This window comes from Delphinapterus leucas, chromosome 17 (genome assembly GCF_059928025.1).
Source record: "Delphinapterus leucas isolate spDelLeu-1000000601 "Yukka" chromosome 17, BTC_Dleu_Yukka2, whole genome shotgun sequence".
Lineage (NCBI taxonomy): Eukaryota > Metazoa > Chordata > Mammalia > Artiodactyla > Monodontidae > Delphinapterus > Delphinapterus leucas.
The window spans coordinates 4,276,673-4,297,735 of record NC_143145.1 but is presented as its reverse complement, the minus strand read 5'-3'; the positions used below and the strand labels follow the sequence as shown (position 1 = coordinate 4,297,735).

The following is a 21,063-nucleotide window of genomic DNA, read 5'->3' as shown; positions in this document are numbered from 1 at the left end:
ATCCCTCCAAAAGGTGCGTTCATGCTGGTATCAACAGCCTGTGGCACAGCCTCCAGCGGCCCAGGTTCCTTCTTGCAGTGCCTCCATCACAGCAGCTTCTCTCGTTTCCAAGGGCCATGCTTGCCGCTGTCTGCTGCTCCTCCGTGCCCTCAGGGCTCATGTAAACGTCACCCCTTTGGCCTTTTAGTCCGGATTCCACGTCCCGTTCTTCCCCAGCATGGTCTCATATGTGTCTCCCTCACAGCTCTTAATCCAATTCGCATTTATTCTCCACGTGACCACCCTTCTCTCCCGTCCCCCAGGAGGACACGGGCTGGGTTTACTCTTTGCATTATTGTGTCCCCGGAGCCCAGCCTGGAGAGGCAGTGTGGCCCCAGTTGACACGACTGAATGATGCAGCACTGCACAAGGGAAGGATTCTGAGCTCTCCTTCTACTTCCCTATATTTCTTAAGTTCTTTCTTTCCTTTTTTGTTGTTGTTTTTTTTTGCGGTACGCGGGCCTCTCACTGTTGTGGCCTCTCCCGTTGCGGAGCACAGGCTCCGGACGCGCAGGCTCAGCGGCTATGGCTCACGGGCCCAGCCGCTCCGCGGCATGTGGGATCTTCCCGGACCGGGGCACGAACCCACGTCCCCTGCGTCGGCAGGCGGACTCTCAACCACTGCGCCACCAGGGAAGCCCCCCTTCTTTGTTGTTTTAATGTTGGCGTGTCTTTCAGGATGCTGTTTTGAATAAGTGAAGATTCCTGGTTTTCTGCTCATCTTTGCTCTGCTGGTCCTGGGTGCCTGCCTGCGGATGCTAACTGTATACCCAGCCCACCTCTGGTGACTGCAGGGTAAGGGGGGGCTTCTTTCTCTCAATCTGGGGGCAAAAACTGATGCTTCCCACTGGACAGTTCAAGCCGAGGTCAGGGGAGGAGACGCCCAACTCTGCTGCTCTAAGTGCGGGGCCTCAGTTAATCACTGACAACTGTCCAAGGATCCCTTGACTCCCCAAATCCACTGACTTAGACCAGCACCTCTTCCTGTTCTGCAGGCTGCACTGTAGCTTCCCTCCACTCTGCATCTATGTAAACTTAACCATATATATTTCCTAGCTTTCAGAAATGATTTTAAAATCCTGGAACAATGATGTACGCGTTTCTATTTTCAAGCACTCATATATTAACTCTTTTAAAGTCCCTCCATCACACGAAGTTCGGGGTGAACAGAGAGGAGAGCTGCCTGCAGTTTCTCTCTGCCAAGTGATTCCACGTGTGCTACTGCATCTTCTTTTCCTCCGAACGCTATGGGGTTGGCAGGTTTGAGGATGACTCTGATGAGGAAACGGAGGCCCTGATGTAAGCCACTTACCCCAGTGAGGTGTGACTGCATTGGCACCAGAACCTGGATTCCCCTGACCCTCAATCTTCTATGTCTACCACCCCATGGGGTCTGAGCAGGGGCCCCCAAGCATCTCTTCCATTGATTCCCAGAGCAGCTGATCTGGCAAGAACGCCAACCCCCTCATTTTACAGGGGAGGAAACTGACAACCTTAGGAGGTAGAGCTTGTCCAAGGTCACACAGAAACTTAGCAATGGAGCCAGGACTGAAGTCAAGGCCTCTGGACTTCCATTCCAGAGCTCTCCTCGTGGCGGGCCAGCCTACTGAACGTCCCCCGGGGCACTTCCACAGGGCTCAGCAAAGGAAGGAGTGTTGACCAGGCACTGTTTCACAAGTCCTACCTCGCAGCCCAAGTCCCTATTTCTTAACAGCCTTGCGCTTACTCATCAAGGTCACTGGAGCCCGGAGGCAAGACTTCTCCCAGCTGCCACTCAGGACAGCTGCAGGGTGCAGGGCTCGGGCTCGGCTGGACGTGGCATCGGTGGTCTCTCTCCCTGATCAGCACACAGAGAGTGGGGCAGGAGGGGTGCGACTGGGGTGCTGATAGGTGTGTGCCTCCAGGAGCAGGGGATGAGAGAGGGAGGGAATGAGCAGGAGAGGACGGACGAGGGACAGAGATGAGCCGAGGGACAAAGAGGCAGAGAGATGTGGATGGCGACGGAGCCGGAAGACAGAAGACGGCATTCCGAGCGGGTCTTTAACTGCAACACCCTCCGAGCCCTGCTGGGACAGGAGGTGGGGCGGAAGTCACAGGGAAGCATGGGGTCAGCGTTCAAACTAGCGCGAGCACAGCCCACCAGAAGCCTGGAATATGCAAATCAAAGCAGACTCAATCCGTGTCTGCAGCATCTTCTGGGTACCAGGAGCTGAACACACACTATCTCCTTTAAAATTCACATCAACCCTATGACACACTGTCCCTGCTTTCAGTAAAGGAAACTGAGTCTCAGAGATTAAGTGTGCCATCCTGGCTCACACAGCTCAAGAGGGGAGGATCTGGTATTCACTGTCTGAATCCTGGGGGCTTGCGGTGAAGGCAGGGGGCAGGGGGCGGGGGCTCCCCCAGGCCAGGTCCACTTGCTGTTCTAGGTCTCTGACAGCAGAGGTCACACGCAACCCGCTTAAAGCACAAAACCCGCCCACAGCCCCTGCCATCTAGGCTGCCTAGTCTTGAGGACCCTGAAATCTCCGTGTCCCTCTGCACATTTAATGCGGGAGGGGGTGTGTGATGTGCTTCTTCCACCTGGCACTTGCTCCATAAAGATTTAACCACATGCACCCAGCACACAGGAGAAAGTCAACAAATACTCATCCCAGTAACACCTGGTGGGCAACACTGCCAGCCCTTCCAGAGCTATGTGGATTGAAGGCCATGGTCTTACTGACGACTCATCGTAAGACAGAGTTGGGGGCTGGTGTGGGCGGGATGCACCATGGCCACAGTCCCTTCAAAACTCCCACTCCCTTTCGTTAAACGTTCAGGGGGTGCCTACCGGGTGTCAAGTCCTGTAGCTGCTTTCACAACTAATTTCATCGGATCCTCAGGGTCACTTCCTGAGACAGATGGTGTTACCTCTAGATGTTAGATAAGGACACAGGTCAGAGAGACTAGAAGCTGGTGTGAGGTCCCAGAGCTGACAGAGGCAGGGCCAGGGTAAGACTGGTCCTGTTGATTCCAAAGCTGGTGCTCTGACCGTTTCACTCTAGCCCCCAAAGCCTGGGCTTCCCTAGTCCCAAACCAGGGTGGGCAGGACCCCTGGAACGTCCTCCCTGGGGCCTCAGGAGCTCGACTGCCACACTCACCCACCCGAAGTTGTGTAGGAAGCACGGTTTCCAGATAGAAGAGCCGGGGCCGCTGTGTCCAACTTCTGGCCCCTAGGGAGTGGACTCCTCTCTTTGTGACTAACTAGATACACTGTACCATTTGCCAACTGCCCCAAGCCCAAAAGCCCCTGGACAATCCATTCGGGCCTCACTGCCCCTCAATCACTAGCTCGCTGCGCCTGCAAGGCACCTTCTGGAAGATGCCTGAAGCAAGGGCTAACCCCCGGCCCCCACCTCCCAGAGAAGGCCCTGCCACGTGGCTGATGGAGGTGGCCTAGCGATGCGTGGCCACTGGCTCTCTCTGGCCCAGCTCCACGTCTGGCCAAGCCAGACAGTGGGATGCGCCTGTCTCAAGGGGAAATGGAAACTTCCTTCTTGCTGATTTAAGAAATCTGAGAGGTTCACGAGAAAATAAGCTGTTTTAAGTACTCATCAGATATAAGGACTGGAAAGGAGCCTAAGAGATCATGCAGCCCAGGCTTCTTGTTTGACAGATGGGGAAACGGAGGTGCAGAGAAGGAACCAGCTCTCCCCAGGGTCACGGAGAAAAGTCGGCAAGGGAGCCGGAGCTCAGACCCAAAGCTGAGCTCGCAGGGCTCAGGTTATGCACGCCCCCATCTTTCTCTGTCGGGCTGTTTCTATACTCTCTCTTTCTCCATCTCTCTCTCTCTGACTCCCCGCCCTCCATAAATATGGCATGTGTTGCCCGGCACTGCTCTAAGCCTTTTACAGATACTAACTCATTGAATCCTCGTGGTAGCCTTACATAATAGATACTCTCAGCACTGAGGAAACCTGAGACTCAGAGTTAAAGTTAAACTAAACTCTCCAAAGGCCACACTGCTTGCAGATCCCAGAACTAGGATTGAAGACGCAGGCAGACTGGCTCCAGAATCACTGTGCAGGGCTTCCTCTATGCCACGATGCTGCTGCCTGGTGCAGCCTGGGGAGACTGAGGCTGATGGGTCACCGGCTGGACTTCCTCTCCTGGGGCTCCCCTGCAGGTGGGCCCCCACTTCCCGAGCTTCCCTGCAAGGTGGCGCCTGCAGGGGGCAGGGCTGTGGCCGGTCTGAAGAAACAGTTCCCGGGGAATGTCGACTGTTCAGCCGCGTGTGTCCTGCGGGGAAAGCCCAGATTGGGAGTGAGACGTTTCCAGCACCTGCTCGCCTTATAATGGGCTGCATCAGGAAACACATCGCCTCTGGGCTCAGTTCCTCCCTCTGGACAATAACGGGAAATCTCCAGGGTTATCTGCGGTCCTTTCCAGATCTGATAATTTAGAACATTGACAGGAATGCCGCGTTTCTTGGCTGGGAAAAAAGTCTTAAGACTCCAAAAGCTTAATGGACAAGCCGCCCAGCATTATATGGGAAAAGGCTGTTACTTCAAAACAGAACTTTGGGAAGAACAAAGCACTGAGTGTACAGACTGAGTTTTCCCTGAAACACAGGTGGGAAAGGACACGAATGTTTGTGGATGTGTCAGTTATGTGCTGGACACTTTGATTCTGTGGTCTCATCCAAGGTTCCAACAAGATTCAGGGAGGCTGTGCATGTTTGCATTCCGCAGATGAGAACCTGAGGCTCCGGTACATCAAGTGGCCGGCCCAGCTCCTCTGGGGCAGAGCTGGCTCCCCCTAGGCCCACGAAGAGTCCTCAGCTCTGTACTTCAGTCTCGACTGAAACCCTGGGCAATGCAAATTCCTCAGAAGCTCAGTTTAAACTGCTGCGACCAGGGAGCTCAGGAGACCATCTTTCGGACGGCGCAGTGTCCCTGCTCTGCTTTCTGTCGGTGACATTTCCTGGCTTCCATGACGTGGTCCATGCAGCTTCCTGTTCACCATCTCATCCACTCCGGAGGCTTCACCTAAGCCTAAGTGCTAAAATGCATCTTCTAAATCCACCCTACGCATCTCTAAAGAAGTCCAAGTTCACACACCTGTTACTGAAGGTCCTCTGTAATCCGAGTCCGACCTTGGCTCCTGCATCACTCCTCACCTGGTGCCCAGCGCATCCGTAGATGAGGCCTGGCCAGGTGCTCCGTGTCAGGTACTACCCCAGGGCGTGAGGCCCCAGAGGTGTATGAGGTGAACAGGGTGTGAGCAGCGTGCTCAAGTTGCCAGGGGGCTACAGGCGTGTTTGGGGGTGAAAGGCAAACAAATGTGATACACGTGACCCATGAGGGTGAAAACCACAGGGGCTCCAGGGGCACGGACGTGCAAGCTCTGGGACAGGCCTGGGGACCGAGGAAGACTTCTGAGGAAGTGGCGCTTGAGCAGAGAGCTGAAGGAGGTCACACAAATATTTAAAATATTTGTAGCTGGGCGCCGGGGGGTGGGTGCATGACTGGGGAATGAATGGATGAATCAACTTAACTTTTCACATGCTCCCAGTCAGACTGCAGGCTTCTTAAGGACTGAAGTTATGCTTTTACTTTTTTGGGTCCTTTCCAGCACATTAAAAAAAAAAAAAAAAAGCACTTAAAACATAGCTTCAACTGGGAGGATTCCTTCCATATTCCTTCATGAGGCAGAAGACACTTGTGGGAGGTGCGTCCGGAAACCCCAGGCACTGCGTGTGAACCAGATGACGAACAAGGGCTGGGAACAGGCTTCTGGCTCAATCCAGATCCCACCCGCGATTTTACAATGCAGGGGACTGAGGCCCAGTAAGGAGGCTTCTTTCCCTTCCTAATTTCCTTCTGCACACTCCACATCAGTGCTGCGCGGCTTGAGCCCATGTCTCCCGGACCCCAGGGTGTTTGGTGTCACGTGGTCCCCACATGAAGCAAAGCAGAGTCCTCTGAGGGTGGGGGACCCTCACGAGCTCCTGCCCGTGGGTCCTCAGATGCCGTGACGGCAGGCTTGGCCCAGCCCCGGGCCTCAGGCAAGCGGCAAAGCCACAGCCTTGACCCCTCTGTGCGGGGAGCCCTTCCCAGGGGATCAAGCATTGGGTGTCTGTGCCCTGCAGTGCTGTGTCAGTACTGCACGTGGATCTGATGCAAGGTCCCGGAGCTACTGGGGGGCTGCATCCACCTCCTGTCCTTACACGACCCAGCCGTGTCCACGCTACTGTCCTTTGCTTCGGTTCCCACACCTTCGATTCACCAGTTATCCTTCTTATGGGGGGGTCTGGTCTGAGGACACAGGACTCACCTGTTATTCACTGACTGGTCTGGCCAAGGCCTACGGAGGGCTGTCCACGCTCCAGGCTGTACACTGGGCACTGCACACCTCACAGGACCACAAAGTGAGTTGACCCTGTGAATCCGTGTGGCCCACTGAACTCCTGGGGCCTCGAAAGCAGGGCCTGTCCTCAGTCTTCACTGGCGCTGCCACCGTCAGCACAGGACGTGAGGCACCGGGCACTCAGTAACGGCTGGCGGGACACTGAAGGCCTGGAGGCCAGGGCACAGGCCTGGGTCTCTGATTGTGCCCACAGGTGACAGCCAGGGGGGTGTCCGCGCACCTGGGCCTTTGGCCGGAATCACTGGTGAGCCGGCCACGCACGCACTTTGACCATGGAGTCTCAGGGTCCCTTTTGCTGGTCTGGAGCTCAGCCCTACTGCCGGGTCCGTTCCCCAAACCCTGCCTGTTCCCACGGGGCCTTTCAAATGAGAACCTTGTTCCCTCGTGCACCAGAGCTGCCCATCAAGCCCTGTGCCTGGATCCTCAGTTATCCCAAGTGTCACTTTCAAGACTCTACCTTATAAAGGGAAGGAGCAGGGGGCCACAGAGAGGCGCTCTACCTGTAACCAAACGCACGGAGCCACATGAAATCTCTCAAAAGAACCAAGAGACGCAACTCATAATGGCCATGGGGTAAGGTATTTCACTTTTTAAGCTACAGTGATTAAAATTTAATATCCACACAAACAGAAACCATGCTTTGGAGCTGAGGTGGGGCGTTATGCTAGCCTCTGCCCCCTCCTTCCTTCTGAGGAGCCTTCTGGGAAGCCTCGGGGCCACGTGTTTCCAGAGCCACACAACACATTCATTTCCTTTGACTGGAGCCTCCCTTCTGGGGGAGCAGCCTGAGGAAACCATCCTAAATTTGAAAAATAAAGCTATCGGTGCAAAAATGGTCACCAAAGCAGTGTTTTTAATCATGAAAAACTGGAAAAAAACCCTAAGTGATCAATAATAGGGGAACGGGCACATAAATCACGGTCTAGTCACACAATGGGACGCTGTGCAGCCATTTAAGATAAATCGTAAAAGTCTACAGCAGCATATGTTGGGGAGAGGCTCCATGCAGGAACAAGAGACAAGACGGATGCAAAGCAGAACATGTCACGTGTGACTATATAGGAAGACACGGGACACACAAGAACAAGTCCTACAGGGACTTGGCCACCGCAGTTGTAGCAGGATGGTGGAATTAGAGGCTGTTTTTTCCCTATTTTCCAAATATACTGAAATAAAATTAAGTTTCTTAATAACTTAGACATTCCCTATAAAACGAGAGTAACATGTACTCTAGGAAGATGGAACAGGGTAGCTGCTGAAAAAGGGTCTGGAACATGGCCAGTTTCTAGCTCTTGATCTGAAGGAGCCCCATGAACAGATGGGCCTGGGATTCCTGAGAATTCGACGCCAGCTGCTGTCTGGCGAGGTCAGGGGGGATATGCGGTCCTCACCCCCACCCAGCAGAACCCCGAGCCTTCTACGGCCTTAGCACCCATAGAAGGATCTGGTCTGAGGATTACTTGTGACCCGGCGGCCTCACTACGAAGGCACGGCCAGCCTCAGCCCGCCCTGACCACGTCACCTCGGTGGCATCGTGCGTTTACAAGTCTCAGCTGAGGTCAGGTCACACCACTTGATGCATGAGGCTAAACGTGGGTCCCCAAGGCCACAGCTGTCACCATGCTCCCTCCCTCCGTGGGAGAGTCAGGTAATCGAGGTGTGGAGAACTTGTGCAACCTGCCGAGGGAGATGTGAGTCCATGGCAGCAACCGGAACTGAGTCCGGATCCAAAGGCTCTTTCAAAAACCTCTCTGGCCAGGAAACCCGAAATCCTGTCTCTGCAAGGGGACTGCAGCCCCTGCAGGTACCGAGCCCACAGCATTCTGGGCCCAGACCTTACGTTCAGAAGGCTGGGAAACTAATGCCTCCTCTGCACCAGGCTTCACCCGCCAGTGCGCGCACGCACGCACGCACGCACACACACGTGCACACACACGCTGTCTATGGAAAGCTGCACTGATTGACTGAAACAGACTGGCAATACCTTTTCTCCTTGGGCTCCCTTTTCACCTCGTTCTCCATGGAGACCCTGGGGAAGAGGGGAAGATGAGTTGAGTAACAGGACAGCCCCGTCCAGCTTCTCTGGGCTGAGTCTGAGGCCCGTGGGCAGCCTGCCTGCCTGGGATGGCAGTGAAGGTCTGTCTCCCGTGCAGCCTCACTCTGCACAGCGGCCTGCACTCCCCCCCTCAGGCCTGGGCAGCGATCTGGGCCCCCCGCTGCGTGAGGCGTGAGCTCCCGGGGCTGGTCCTCCCGCCTGGATCATCAAGGTTCTCCCTGTTAAGACTTGAACCCACCCTGGTCCCTGAGCTCATCTGGTCAGTCGCAGGAAGGTGGCCTTGGAGTCAGTCCCCACTGCCACCCAGAGCCTGTGATTCCGTCTGATCATGGAATGGCGGAGCAGCCCAACACTGAACCTGAGACTCTGGGCCCCTTTAAGCCGCATTCCTCCACCTCCCCCAGGGACAGGGCTGCTGCCCCACCCTCCATCCACCCCACCTTCCTCAGGAGCAACACCTAGAACCTGCACTAAGGACTCCCTCCCCTCTGTGAGCAGATGCGATGGAAACGCCAGCCAAGGTGTTGGCTTCTTTGACCGCAGGATTCAAATTACAGTCCCTGCCCCGCCCGCCTACCGTCCATCCTCCTCACCAGGCTTCACTTTCCTCGAGCACTCAGCCCCACAGGACACATCTGTGGCCTCCCCCAAGCAGAATGCCAGCCCCATGAGGGCAGCGCCTCCTTTCCTTCAGTGCCGCACCCCACGGTCTGGAAGGGCAGCTGCCGCTTGATGTCCATAAACACTTGTTGAATAAGTGAGCCAAGGAATGGCTACATCAATCCCTTGGTTTGCACGAGAATCTTGCAGAAGTTCTACCTGAAGGCCACTGCCCCACACTACAGTGCAGAGATCAGAATGCACGTGTGTCTGCTCCTCTGAGATGTGTAGGGTGTGCAGTGAGATGCCGGGTCACCAGCACCCCCACTGGTGGAAGCACGGCTTCTCCCGGGCAGGAATGCAGCTTGGTGCATGGCCCTGCAGGAGAGGCCTGAGTATGTCCTGTGTTACTCGGTGAATGCCCTGTGTCCCCTCTCTCTCCTCTCCCTTCCTGGATGCTCTAAGAAAAAGAAGTTAAAGGGGGCAGACTGCCCAGGCCTGCTTGTGGATCCCAGGAATAATACATACATCTTTGGTGCCTGGAGAAGAGGCACAGGGCCAGAGCACAGGATGCCTTCCCAGAAGGCAGAGGGTCCGCAGACCACTTAGGCCTTTGGGGGCAGCTGGATATACAGGCCATTCTAATTCCATCCAAATAATCTGGTCAGATACACAGAGGTCAGAGGTTTTGAATGCCCCTGAGGCAATGCAGGTTGCCTTGTTTGAAAAGGACCTTTAACACTGCTTCTTTCATTTGGAGATCATCTCAAATCTTTCTTAACAAGAACCAAAAACAAGGTTAGAAGCCCAAGAAGACACTTTGCTCACTATATACCATATCTACTTGTTCATCGGTTTATTCATGGGGCACTTGGTCACCAAACATCCCATGTGTCTGGCACTGTTCTAGGGGCTGAAAATTTGTAATAAAGACTCCACTCCCTTCTGGAGCGGCTGACTAGACAGATTGGTAAAAATGGCTTCTTTAGGTCAAGTGTCAGAAATACCTGGGCTGCTGGGTAAAAATGCAGATTCCTGGGCTCCACACAAACCTGTTGCTTTAGCTGGGAATGGGGCCCTGGGAACGTGCATTTAAATGTGATCGCTAAGAGATCCTTTAAGTACCATAACATGCAAGCATTTCTGGTCTAAGAAGAGTCACCCATGCTTCACTGCCATGTCCTCTGTGTACAGATGTGGGATGAGGACCTCTCAGAGCCTGGGTCCCAGTCCCTGGCAGAGGCGACAGAGCCCCTTCCACACAGCTGCCTCTACTTACAGGAGCTCCGACGGGGCCGGGAGGTCCGGGAAGTCCAGGAGGTCCTTGGGGTCCCTGCAGAAGCGTGTTCACAAAAAAAGGTTTGGGAATGGCAAGAAGAGGCAGGAGCAGAGGCCACACTCTGTCGGTAACCACGTTCAGGGCTGAGAGGGCTGCTTCTCACCCACCACGTGCCACCGTGCCGCCCGCACAAGGTCTCCCCGAGAGACCCCTCCACCTCCGCTGCTCCCTGCCCCACGCAGAGCTCGTGCCATCCCCTGCCTGGTGGAGCCAGGATTCACACGCAACTCTGCTCGACTTCGAGGAACAGGAAACACTGTGCTGAGCCATCATAAGGCCAGTGCGGCTGTCTCGTTTCCACGTACCCCGCGGCCCACGGCCATGCCAGGATCTGGCCAGGACATGTGCACAGCTCCCGGTCACATGACTGATTCCCTCAGCGCATCGCTCACACTTAGCCGTGGGGCCAGCACAGCCCAGACGCGTCCTGACAAAGCCCAACGACAGTCTGCAGGGCCTGGAGGCCCCTCTGCTGCCCGGACCATGGGTTGCTATGATTTCTAGGCTACTAAATGGGCAATAGCTGTTAAAAGCTATTAAAATTAAAATGTTCTTTTCCTCAGCCAAAGGTATCCCAATTTTTGTCATCTAGCCTACTGAAATAAAAATACAGTATACGCAAGAGAAACGCGTGCACGTGCACACGTGTGTGTGCATTTACTGATTTTAGGGAAAAACAGATGAAATTAGACATAACCTTGAGGACCACAAATAGAGGAAAAGTTATGTAAATTACGACACATCCATATGATGGAATAACACGCACTAAGAGAATGGGTGGTGTCGATCCGTACTGGTGTGGAAAGATGCGCCTCTCGTTAAAAAAGATAGATGGCAGAGTATGGTACGATTCATTTTCCGTAAGCCTTTAGGAAACGTCATGGATGTGCGGACATACACACATGAGCCCGGGTGTGGGGCATGAGCAGCGTAGGTAGGGAACCCATTTGGGCATCACCTCTACACCTAAGGAAATGTTACCCAAAAAGTTCGTTTTGCATCAAGATCTGTGCACCAGGAACATGAGAGGAATAACTCAAAGCAACACTTACCCGCACACCCACCTCCCCAGGCAGCCCCGGCTCTCCTGGCTCTCCCGGCTCCCCCTGCACACACAGAATAGCATGTGGTCACAACCCGGCGGACACAGGCCCAGGCACCCGGGGCATCTCTTCCTGGAACTAGAACTCGGCACGGAAATGATGTAACCACCGGTGAGCTGAGACCCAGCTCCCCCAGACACCCTTTCTACAAGCAAAGGAGCTGATCTCCACTGCGGGTGTTCATCACCTCAATCCCCATCCACTCCTGCTGCTGGTCCAACAAAACTCAGCTGAGACAGAACAGTGGAACAAGCATAGCGGCTCGCGTGCCCATCAGGGGCCGCCAAGAACCCGAGCCGGTTTCCGTTTGGGTTCTTGCTGGAGAAGAGGGCCCCTTTGTCCTGGATCAGACTGACCCGCCTGAGTTGAGGTCACATTTTGCCTGGGGTCCTAGAGTGTGTTCCAACTCAGAGGCTGCGGGTGCAGAGGCGGAGTCGGGGTGCCCCCCAGAGGGAGGCCGGCTGGCCATGCGGGCGGCTGCTGGGGTCTCACCGACTCCTTGAGCTGTGAACTGGGGACTTGGGAACCGAGCCCCTCAGCTTGGACCTCGACTTGGTTCCAGGTCTAGGCATCGGACAAGACCTCCCATGCAGGACTGCCTGTCAGCTAAGTGAGAAAACAGCTTCCAGGGACACACAGGTGGCAGACGCCTGGTGGCAACGGCTGCTGCTGGTGACGTTATAACTATCGGGCTGGCCTCCAGGGACCTGGGAAGATCCTGGTACAAACAAGTCCCAGCTCAGGCCTGGCCCTGGCAAAAGCCACCCCACTCGAGGACAGGGGACTCTGACAGGAGGTCCCAAGCCCGGTGCTGCCCTGTGGGAACAGACGTACCTGCATGCCTTTGCTGCCGTCTCTCCCAGGGGGACCCGGCAGGCCCAGGGAACCCTAGGACGAGAGAAAGAGAACAGCAATTAGGACAGGGTGAGGACAGCACTGGAGACAGGTTCTCAGGATGCTGGTGCAGCGGAGAAAGTGCCAGACAGGCCCTGTGGCCAGGACACCACGACTCAGAGGGCAATTCACAGACCTGCAGCCTGGGCGCCTCCTGGGAGAGGGTGAGAAATGCAGATTCTCAGGCTTCGCCGGAGGCCTACTGTATCAGGGCCCATGTTTAACAAGATCCCCCAGGGGGCGCATATGCACCCGACAGTGGGAGTGAGACGCCCCTGCCCCGCCCTCCCCTAACTCGCCGTGTGGCTGACCCCCCTCCAGGACCGGGGTCACACATGTCAGCACAGCACCAGGCCGGAGCAGCGTTCTTGACCTGGGCCCCATCAGCACTGGGCTGATGATTCTTTGTTCGGGGGTGGGGAGGCTGCCCTGGGTGTTGCAGGATGTCCAGTAGCACTCCCCAGGTGTGACAACCCAAAATGCCTCCAGGTATCACCAAACGTCCCCTGGGAGGTAAAACTCACACCAGTTGAGAACCACTGGGCTAGACCAGGTGTTAAAAATGTTTCTTAAGCTGGGGCAAACTCCATTCTAATGAACTGTGCAGAAGCATGTGACGGGCACGCTCATGGAGCAGCTGTGGGGACCTGCTCGACCCTCCCAACCGTGCCTCCTGGAGATGGACGGGGGGCAACTCAAAAACAGGGAAATCCAGGAGCCCTCCGCTCCTGTCCAGCTCCCACACCACATGATTCAAATCAAAGGCTTCCGCCAAGACCTTCACCCCAGCTGCCCCCTCCCCATCAGTTTCCCGTGGGACACGGAGCAAGTCAGTGCCTCTTTCTGGGCTTTTCCATCTGTGAAATGACGATGTTGGACATTCAACGAATGACTGAACTGGTGAATCTATAAGTATATTTAGAAAACACTAAGGGCTGGACCCTGTAGGGTGTCTTCATATATTGTGTTATTTAGTACTCCTAATAAGCCCTCAAGACAGGTCTTATTTTCTGAAAGACACAACACACATTATATATTTCTAGTTTTTATCTATAAATTAAGATGCAACCGTGTATGTATGCACACACACACACACACACACACACACACTTTTAAAACTTCTACAAAGTGCCTTCCATAGTCTCAACATTCTAAGTTGCTGTGATATTGGAGAGAAAACCAGACAGAGAGACATCTCTGGCCCAGCTCTGCACCTTTCTAGCTGCATGACCCCAAAGGCAGCCACTCTGAAAGGTTGTGTGGCGCTCGCCCCTCGTCCAAGTGTGGAGGGTGACACCAGCAGGGTCGCTGGGAGGATGAGGGGGGGCTGGGGCAGTAAAGCACACCCCTGCTGGGGGGACACCTCTACCCCCGGCACGCTGTACTCGCGGCCACACGAGGTACCCTCTCCTGCTGTCACCTAGCAATTTAATGGTGCCTACAGGGCGCCTGTGCTCCCACGAAACACTGATCTGCTGGGAAGTGGTGTCTGGTTCTTAAGCTCGGGGCCAGGAGGGTCTAGTCCTGGAGACTAAGGAGATCAGTTAACGTGAGTGGAACCTTCCAGAGGGGACATCGCAGACAAGGCAGCCTGGGGGGCGGGACTTCAGGGACTTGGCAGGCTGAATGCAACCCTCGTGCTCCTGCAACCGTCCCTTAGAGGAGGGTGGGCCAGTTTGGACAAATTACTTGATCTCAGAATCTCGGTCTCACTTTCTGTAAAAAAGGAAACAACTACAGACACTGTGGAGCTTGCTTAAGTATGAAGTGTCTCCGCGGGGGTTCGTGTAACATTTCCAAAGCTGGTCTGCACGATACCCGTTTGATTTGTAGTTAATGTGTGACGGGGTGGGAGGAAGATTGCCGAGTTCTTGGGTCAGATAAGCTTGTGAACTGCAGTTAAATCAAGTTAAACAGGCTCCTTCACGGCAGGTTGTCTTGAAGCCTTAAACTTGCTCCGTGAATGGCGGTTCTGCACCGTGTCCTTGCCCGCCAGACCTGCCCCTGGGGCGCGTGCGGGGCCCCTGCACCTCCTCAGGGGCAAAACTGAGTCCTTCACCCACGTGCGTCCAGGGGACCAGGCTGCCATCAGCAGGGGTTCAAAAGTGTTAAAAGGGAGTTAGTTATTGAGTAAGAAGAAGAAAGACGGAGACAGTCTCTGATTGGCAAGCCTCGTACTTAGGTGGGATTTCCGAAGCGGAGAGACTTTCTCGTTGGTCTTAGGGAATGTCTGACTCTCCTTGGCTGGACACAAAGCAGGCGAACAGTCTGGGTATTTTCACACGAGGAAGGACTGTTCAACATCAAGGGCCCAGGGTGTTCTGCGGTGGCCACTTCCTCAGGACAAGTGGCAGTCAATGGGGTGCTTTCTGGGGTCCAACTGTCCCTGTAAGGGCAGGGCAGCTGCGGCCGGAGATTTCTCAGCCTCTATTTCCACACCCACCCAGCAGGGGTGAATTCCCTGCCTGCCTGTCCCTCTATCTGGCTATTTTGAAACTCAAGCGAGGTTGAAAGAGGCAACCAGTACAGATGCAAGTGACTTCTGCAATACAGAGTGACAACTAGACACCAACTAGCATCGCTATCGTTAGCGCTAATGGCAGAACCAGCAGGAAAATTAACGGTATACTAAAGAAAACATTAAGGGGATATTACAGACGTGCTGCTGGCGGCCAGTCTTCGCTATATATTCACGACCTGCCAGGTTCTGAGCTGTTTACCCTCATCAGTGCACTCGACCCGTCCTCACAACAATTCCACAGGGAGATGCAACTGCTACCTACGTTTCAGAGTTTACGACATGGAAACACAGAGATTCAGTACAGAAGTTACAGAAGTCCTCCTTGGGGGAAGCAGGGAACACTGACATTTCCCAGCTGTCAGCCGGCCCCGGGGATAAGACCTCATTGATGCAGAGGATGCAGAAGATGTCACTTGGTGTAAAAGGTGGAAAACTATGCTGGTATCACGGTAATTATACTTAACATTTATGAGCACTTTTTACAAATGTTAAGTCATTTATTTTCATTAGTTCATTTCATCCTCGTTGTAACCCTCTGAGACCAGTAGAATTATAGTCGCCAATTTATAGGTGAGGTAAAGCACGGGTTGCAGCGGTTGAGTAACTGACTTGCCCAGTGTCCACAGCTGCTAAGTGGCCGAGCTGGGATCTGAGTCCAGCCGATCGGTGTCTAGGGTGCATGCCCTTGGCCTCCCCTGCCCTCCCAGCCCAGCTGCCTAGCAGTCCAGCATTTACCCTCCCATAAATGCTCTCTCCTCCTGTATGAAGCCCTTGGCCCTGTGGCTGGGCCATGAAACTTGCCAAGAGCCTGAGTGTCAGACGGGTCTGGAAAAAGTGCAGACTTTCCTATTCCAGCGCTGCCTGGGGCCGTGAGAACCCGTGAACTCAAAACTTCCTCAACGTGTCCTTCAGCACCACGGACAGGGTCTGCGGCATCTTTATTCTAACTCCCAGCATTTTGCCCCAACCTACAAGGCTATTTGAGGGCACATAGGCAGCTGAACCTATTTTCCCCTAAACCCTTTAATTATGATAAAAATAGAAGGCACTCGACCACAGTTATCCAAGTCGATAACCATGAATAATACACATTAAGGAACAGGCTAAGAATAGGAGTCGGGGGCGCGGATTAAGCCAGCTGTGAAAAAAGAATGAGACCCAGAGCCGGCGGCAAATGGCATAAATTCATCTTAGAGGTTTCACACATACAAGCACACACATATCATTTATACTTTACGGCTCAGAGGCTCTATGATGTAGTCAGCGCATAAAATAAGCCGATTCCTACAAGGTACATGGGTTTTGAGGGTCAAGAATTCTCCGATAAAAGCATCCTTTTTGGGGGAGGGCAGGGAGCCGGCACTGGCCAGTGCAGTGGTTAGGAATGGGGGTGTAGGGTGGGACAGACACAGCCTCAGCCCCTCACCCACCACTCTGTACCCTTGGGCACATGCTCCAGACTCCTTCAAGGAGCTGCAGGAGGCTGACACTCATAAAGTGAACAGCTGGCAGATATCAAGTGGTCAATAAAAGGCTGATGTCATGATTCTTTCCACCACAAGGCATCTTCTTTGAGACAAAGTCACTCGACTGTTGCGGACAAAATCACCAAGTGCTGGCCACTGAATTCTCCATGGCTGCCAGTGTTAACGCCCCACCCATCCCTTCGGACAGAATCTGCGAAGTAAGCGTGTCCATCATCCCCTGCAACGGCACACGTCCCACCTACACCAGAACCCCGTGCTATGCAGAAGCACCTCGCGCTTTCTGAGGGCGTTTCTTGGCCACTGCTCTGGAAAGGAGGCACTGGGAAGAAAATCCGGATGTAGCAGACCCCGCACTTCACTCCCCACCCACCTGGACAGTCCATCACCTCCACAACATCCTCTCATCTCTCAATTTCAAGTACAGCCTGCCGTTGAAAGACACCAAAGAAAGAACTGACTCAGGTGGGAGGGACTCAGTCTTTCACACTGTGGATGGCACAAGGTGTGTCTGTCACGTTGAGATCAGAGAAATGTCACTGTGAGAGCAGGTCTGACTGTCCCATGAAGTGGGACATGCACTGCGCCGCTGCTTCACAGGAAGGGCTCTCAGCCAGCTCAGACCTCAGGCCGCGGGCTGGTCAGGACCATGTGAGCGGCAGCGTCACTGCCACCCACCTCTCTGCCCTACGAGCTCTGCAGAGACGCAGATATTTTTCTAGACACTCTTCACCCTCCACCCCTCCACCCGCCTTGACTCTCGGTGCAGACGGCTGGATTAATCCTACTCCAAAGTTCACGTCCATCATTCTGCTGTCCTTCTCCAGCCCTCCAGCACAGGACTAGACCTAAACTGGGTAGGTGTTACACTTCTGAACAAACCAGAGCTCACTATAAACTACTTCGCCCTCTCTCTATAGCTTCTACAGTGAAAACATCGATGTGTAGGAGCATCTTCCTGAGTCTCAGCGCCCTTTTCCATGACATGATGATGGTGATACCCTCCACCTGCCCTCACTGGGAGGCCTGAGTAAGACAATGCCTGTGGAACCATCTGGCTCCGTGCTTGACACCCCGAAGGTTACTGCATCAGAAGCATCTCCAGGATTCCACAGAAGGGAGCGGTGGACGTGCAAGGAGGAGGAATCAATGCCGGGGAGGTGGAAACGTGGACCCAGAGATGGACCCAGAATTGGCAGGAGATGGAGACGGGGGAGGGTCACTTGGGGCCAACAGGCAGGGGGCTTGATCCTCCACGTAACACAGAGCGGCTGCGCAGGGGTCTGTAGGGAACGGTGTGACCACAGCAGCGTTTAAAATCAAACGCAAATTCACGTGCATTTGCACGTTTCAAATAGGACAGCGAGAATGCGCCAAAGGAAGCCACCTGGAGCTGAGGAGCCCCAGGCGCCCTGCCCACCCCTGGGCACACGAGTCCCCAGTGCTCCTCAAGCCACTGCCTTTCCTGAGAGGCTGGATCTTCAGGTCCACAGCAATGCGGGGGAGACTGCTTTGTCCAATTTCAAATCATCAGAGAACAGGAGGCACTGGGCTTCTCAGGGGCCTGGTTTGGAATAAGCATGTGGGGAACCTACTTTTCTCAGACCTGGGGACCAGCCCACCTCAGGTGACAGCTCTGAACCTGGCCTTCTAACAACCCTCCTTAGTTCCATCAAGATGGCCGTGGCCTCTTTCCTCGGTTTCCCAATCGGCACCTTATTTAACTTCATGGTGAACCAACCCATAAGGGCTTCCCCTGTGATGACCTGCACTCGGCTCCAGCATACGCTGCAGGACATTTGGCTGAAGCTTCTAGAGGCAGCATCCCAGGGAGTCAGAACAGCCTCTGCTATATGTCTGGCTCAGATTCCTCTTTCCCCGTCAGGTTTATGGTCCCGATAAAAATGGAAGAAAGCCATAAAAGACAAGGAAGCGATGTCTGCGTGACCTAAAATTCTGTCTGCTACTGAGTCAACCAGCCCAATAAAATTTAGCTGAGTTCCTTCTATTTGCTCGCATAGTTTTTCTGGGGCACCGCACTGTGAAATCCGAGCACAAAATCCATACAAAATTTTATTTACTGCCATACGGATTTCTGTGAAAATGCTGAAGAAAGGACTTTTTGGTGGTGGTTGTTTTGGTTTCTTTCCCCCGCCGCTACCAAGCGCTGAGTACACAGTTGCTGACCCAAGCGTGGCTTTACGGGACACTTTGCCACAATTCCATCCCCTGTGGCTCCCAAGGGCCCCCACCATCTACAAGGTGTGAGCCAGACTTGATGAGGGGCTGCAAGCCCTTTCCCTGCTCTGTCCTCTGTTACTCTCCACTCGAGGGAAACGGGGGGCAGTGGAGTCTCCTCAGCACCAGGTCTAGGCTGGTCTCTGCCTGAGAGCTGCCTTCTACATCCTATCCCAACTCTAATTAAAATATTAATACCAGCAGCTGCTCATAAAGAAAACAAAGAGCCCTGGTAGGAAATGCATTGCCCTGTGTATCTGAGCAGTGGGCGATGCTGGCTTAGGTGAGCCTGGACTCCGCTCTGCGACGTCATCTACAAGGGTCCACGCTGGGCCCAACCTGTGTGTGTGTCACCTTTGCCCTACCCCACCTGGCTCACCGCATGGCTGCAGATATCCGGGCTCTCATTGCACAGCCCCAGGCCCTGGGGGAAAGAACACCGTCCCCGGGCTTCTAAGTGAAAGTACTGAGTCTGTCGCTCTGTTTGGACTAACGTAGATAATGTGTCCGAACTGACCATCATGCTCAGAGAATCCAGTGCCCAGGTGGCTTAGACCTGATTCCCGCTAATGCTTTCTGATCTGCCAGGTGCTCTGCTAAGTTCTTTCCGTGGATGCAATCACTTAACCCTCACTTCAATCTTACAAGAGCCTATTACTGTTACTATTATCTTCAGTGTACACATGAGAAAACAGGCACCAAGAACTGCAATGACCTTTCCAAGGTCACACAGCAGGACAGGGGCAGTGCCAGGTTCCCAAAGCCTGACCCTCAGCCGCTGCCATGTTCTGTCATCTGGGACCAGCCGTCACAGCACGCAGGGTTCGGCAAACGCCCCACGCTGGGAGAGAGGGCTCTTCCCTCCAAAATAATACTGCTTCTGGATTTCACGCATGAACAGCTGTAAATATACTATTATTTTTTATTTTTTCATCATATTAGGTTCAAGCTCTGGTTGTTAGTTAAATGTTTATGTTTTGCAAAAGTACTAATGTTATAGCAACATAAAGAGCAATTAACAAGGCAAGAAATAGCCCAAATCCCACTCCCCAGTGCACTGGCTCTTCTCGCTGCACACGCCTTTTGTGTGGGAGTGCATGTGGCTTCCTATTCTACCATTTCATTGACGCCATGTTGCGTGCACATCTACATATATAAGGGCTTCCTAATTTTCACTTGAAGAAATGCAATTTTCCATCAGGTTGTTTCCATTCTTTGCTGCGGCTGGTCACCGTTAAGTGTACTTATAAAGAACAGAGTCAGCTTGAGGTCGTTTTGTTTCTGTTTTTCCCTTCATTGGAACCGTGCTTACAAGAATTTCCTAGATATTTTTTAGTTTCATTCTCTAAGCAGCCCCAGCAGTACAATACCGGGTATCCTGGGAAACCCTCAAGGTGCAGTGCTGACGTGACCGGTGTCCCAGGCAGGGTCTCCTGATAGCGTCGTCACCCTCTGAGTGTGTAACAGGGTGGAGGATGGAGGTGGCACAACAGACTCGATTAAGGACCAGGAAGAAGAAGAAACACTCATGATTAGACAACCACGTGACCAGAATGTGTGTGCATGTCTCCTCCGCTGAACTGGTGAGTGAGCCTCTGGGGGAGGCCCAGGCCATGTTTTACAGCTCTGTGAACCCACCACTCTCCCACGTACTAGGTGCTTGAACGCTGTTTACTGAAGAAGCACATCTGTCACTCTTTTATGGACTTTAGCAACAGCTTCTAGCAGACAAAAGAAAGGAATAAAGACAAGGGACAGATTTTTACATGAACTACCACGTGCCAGGGACTAAGCCAGGTGCTGTCACAGGCACTGCCAACCTCCTATAAGCCCCAAAACAGCCCTAAGGGGTGGGCATCAATGGCCCCACTTTACAGATGAGGAAACTGAGGCTCAGAGAGACACCACCCAATGCTCACCCAGCCACTGCAGAGCTGGGATCCAAACCAGGTCTGCCCAACTCCCCGAACCTGCTTTCTTTCCATCACCTGAGCCCACATCTGAGCACAAAACGAAAGCTCTCTTTGTCCTCGTCCCCCCAGGTGCTAGATTCCTAAGGGAAAGAGGAACGCTCCCAAAGGGCAGAGATCTACCTCCCCAGCATCACATGCACCCCTGCAGAGGAAAACTGGAGCGACGCTCTGGCTTCCAGACACCAGAGGGCGCTGTGGGTCCAGGAAGGGACGACAATGCAGCCTCTCTGTGGGGTTCCTCCCCTGAAGGCTCTGGTCCCCCAGAGCGGAAGGACCCTCGGGATGCAAAAGGAAGCTCACTGGACACCACGCACTTTGGCCTTGTTTTTTCTGAATTTTTTTCTACCGCGGGGCTCATGGACCACATCTCCATGGAAAAGACTCAGTGTCCAGCCGTAGGAA

At 53.8% G+C, this 21,063-nt stretch overlaps 1 protein-coding gene across 1 annotated transcript in view; it reads right to left on the bottom strand.

The window, feature by feature from the left end:
- The window catches only part of COL22A1 (collagen type XXII alpha 1 chain), a 233,432-nt gene that overhangs the window by 137,280 nt on the left and 75,089 nt on the right, over positions 1-21,063 (bottom strand). The window contains exons 12-15 of the mRNA XM_022555244.2: positions 12,386-12,439; positions 11,501-11,554; positions 10,389-10,442; positions 8,438-8,482 (exon numbers count right to left, since the gene is read on the bottom strand). Coding sequence (XP_022410952.1) covers positions 8,438-8,482; positions 10,389-10,442; positions 11,501-11,554; positions 12,386-12,439 — 207 coding nt within the window. The remainder of the gene's footprint in view (positions 1-8,437; positions 8,483-10,388; positions 10,443-11,500; positions 11,555-12,385; positions 12,440-21,063) is intronic.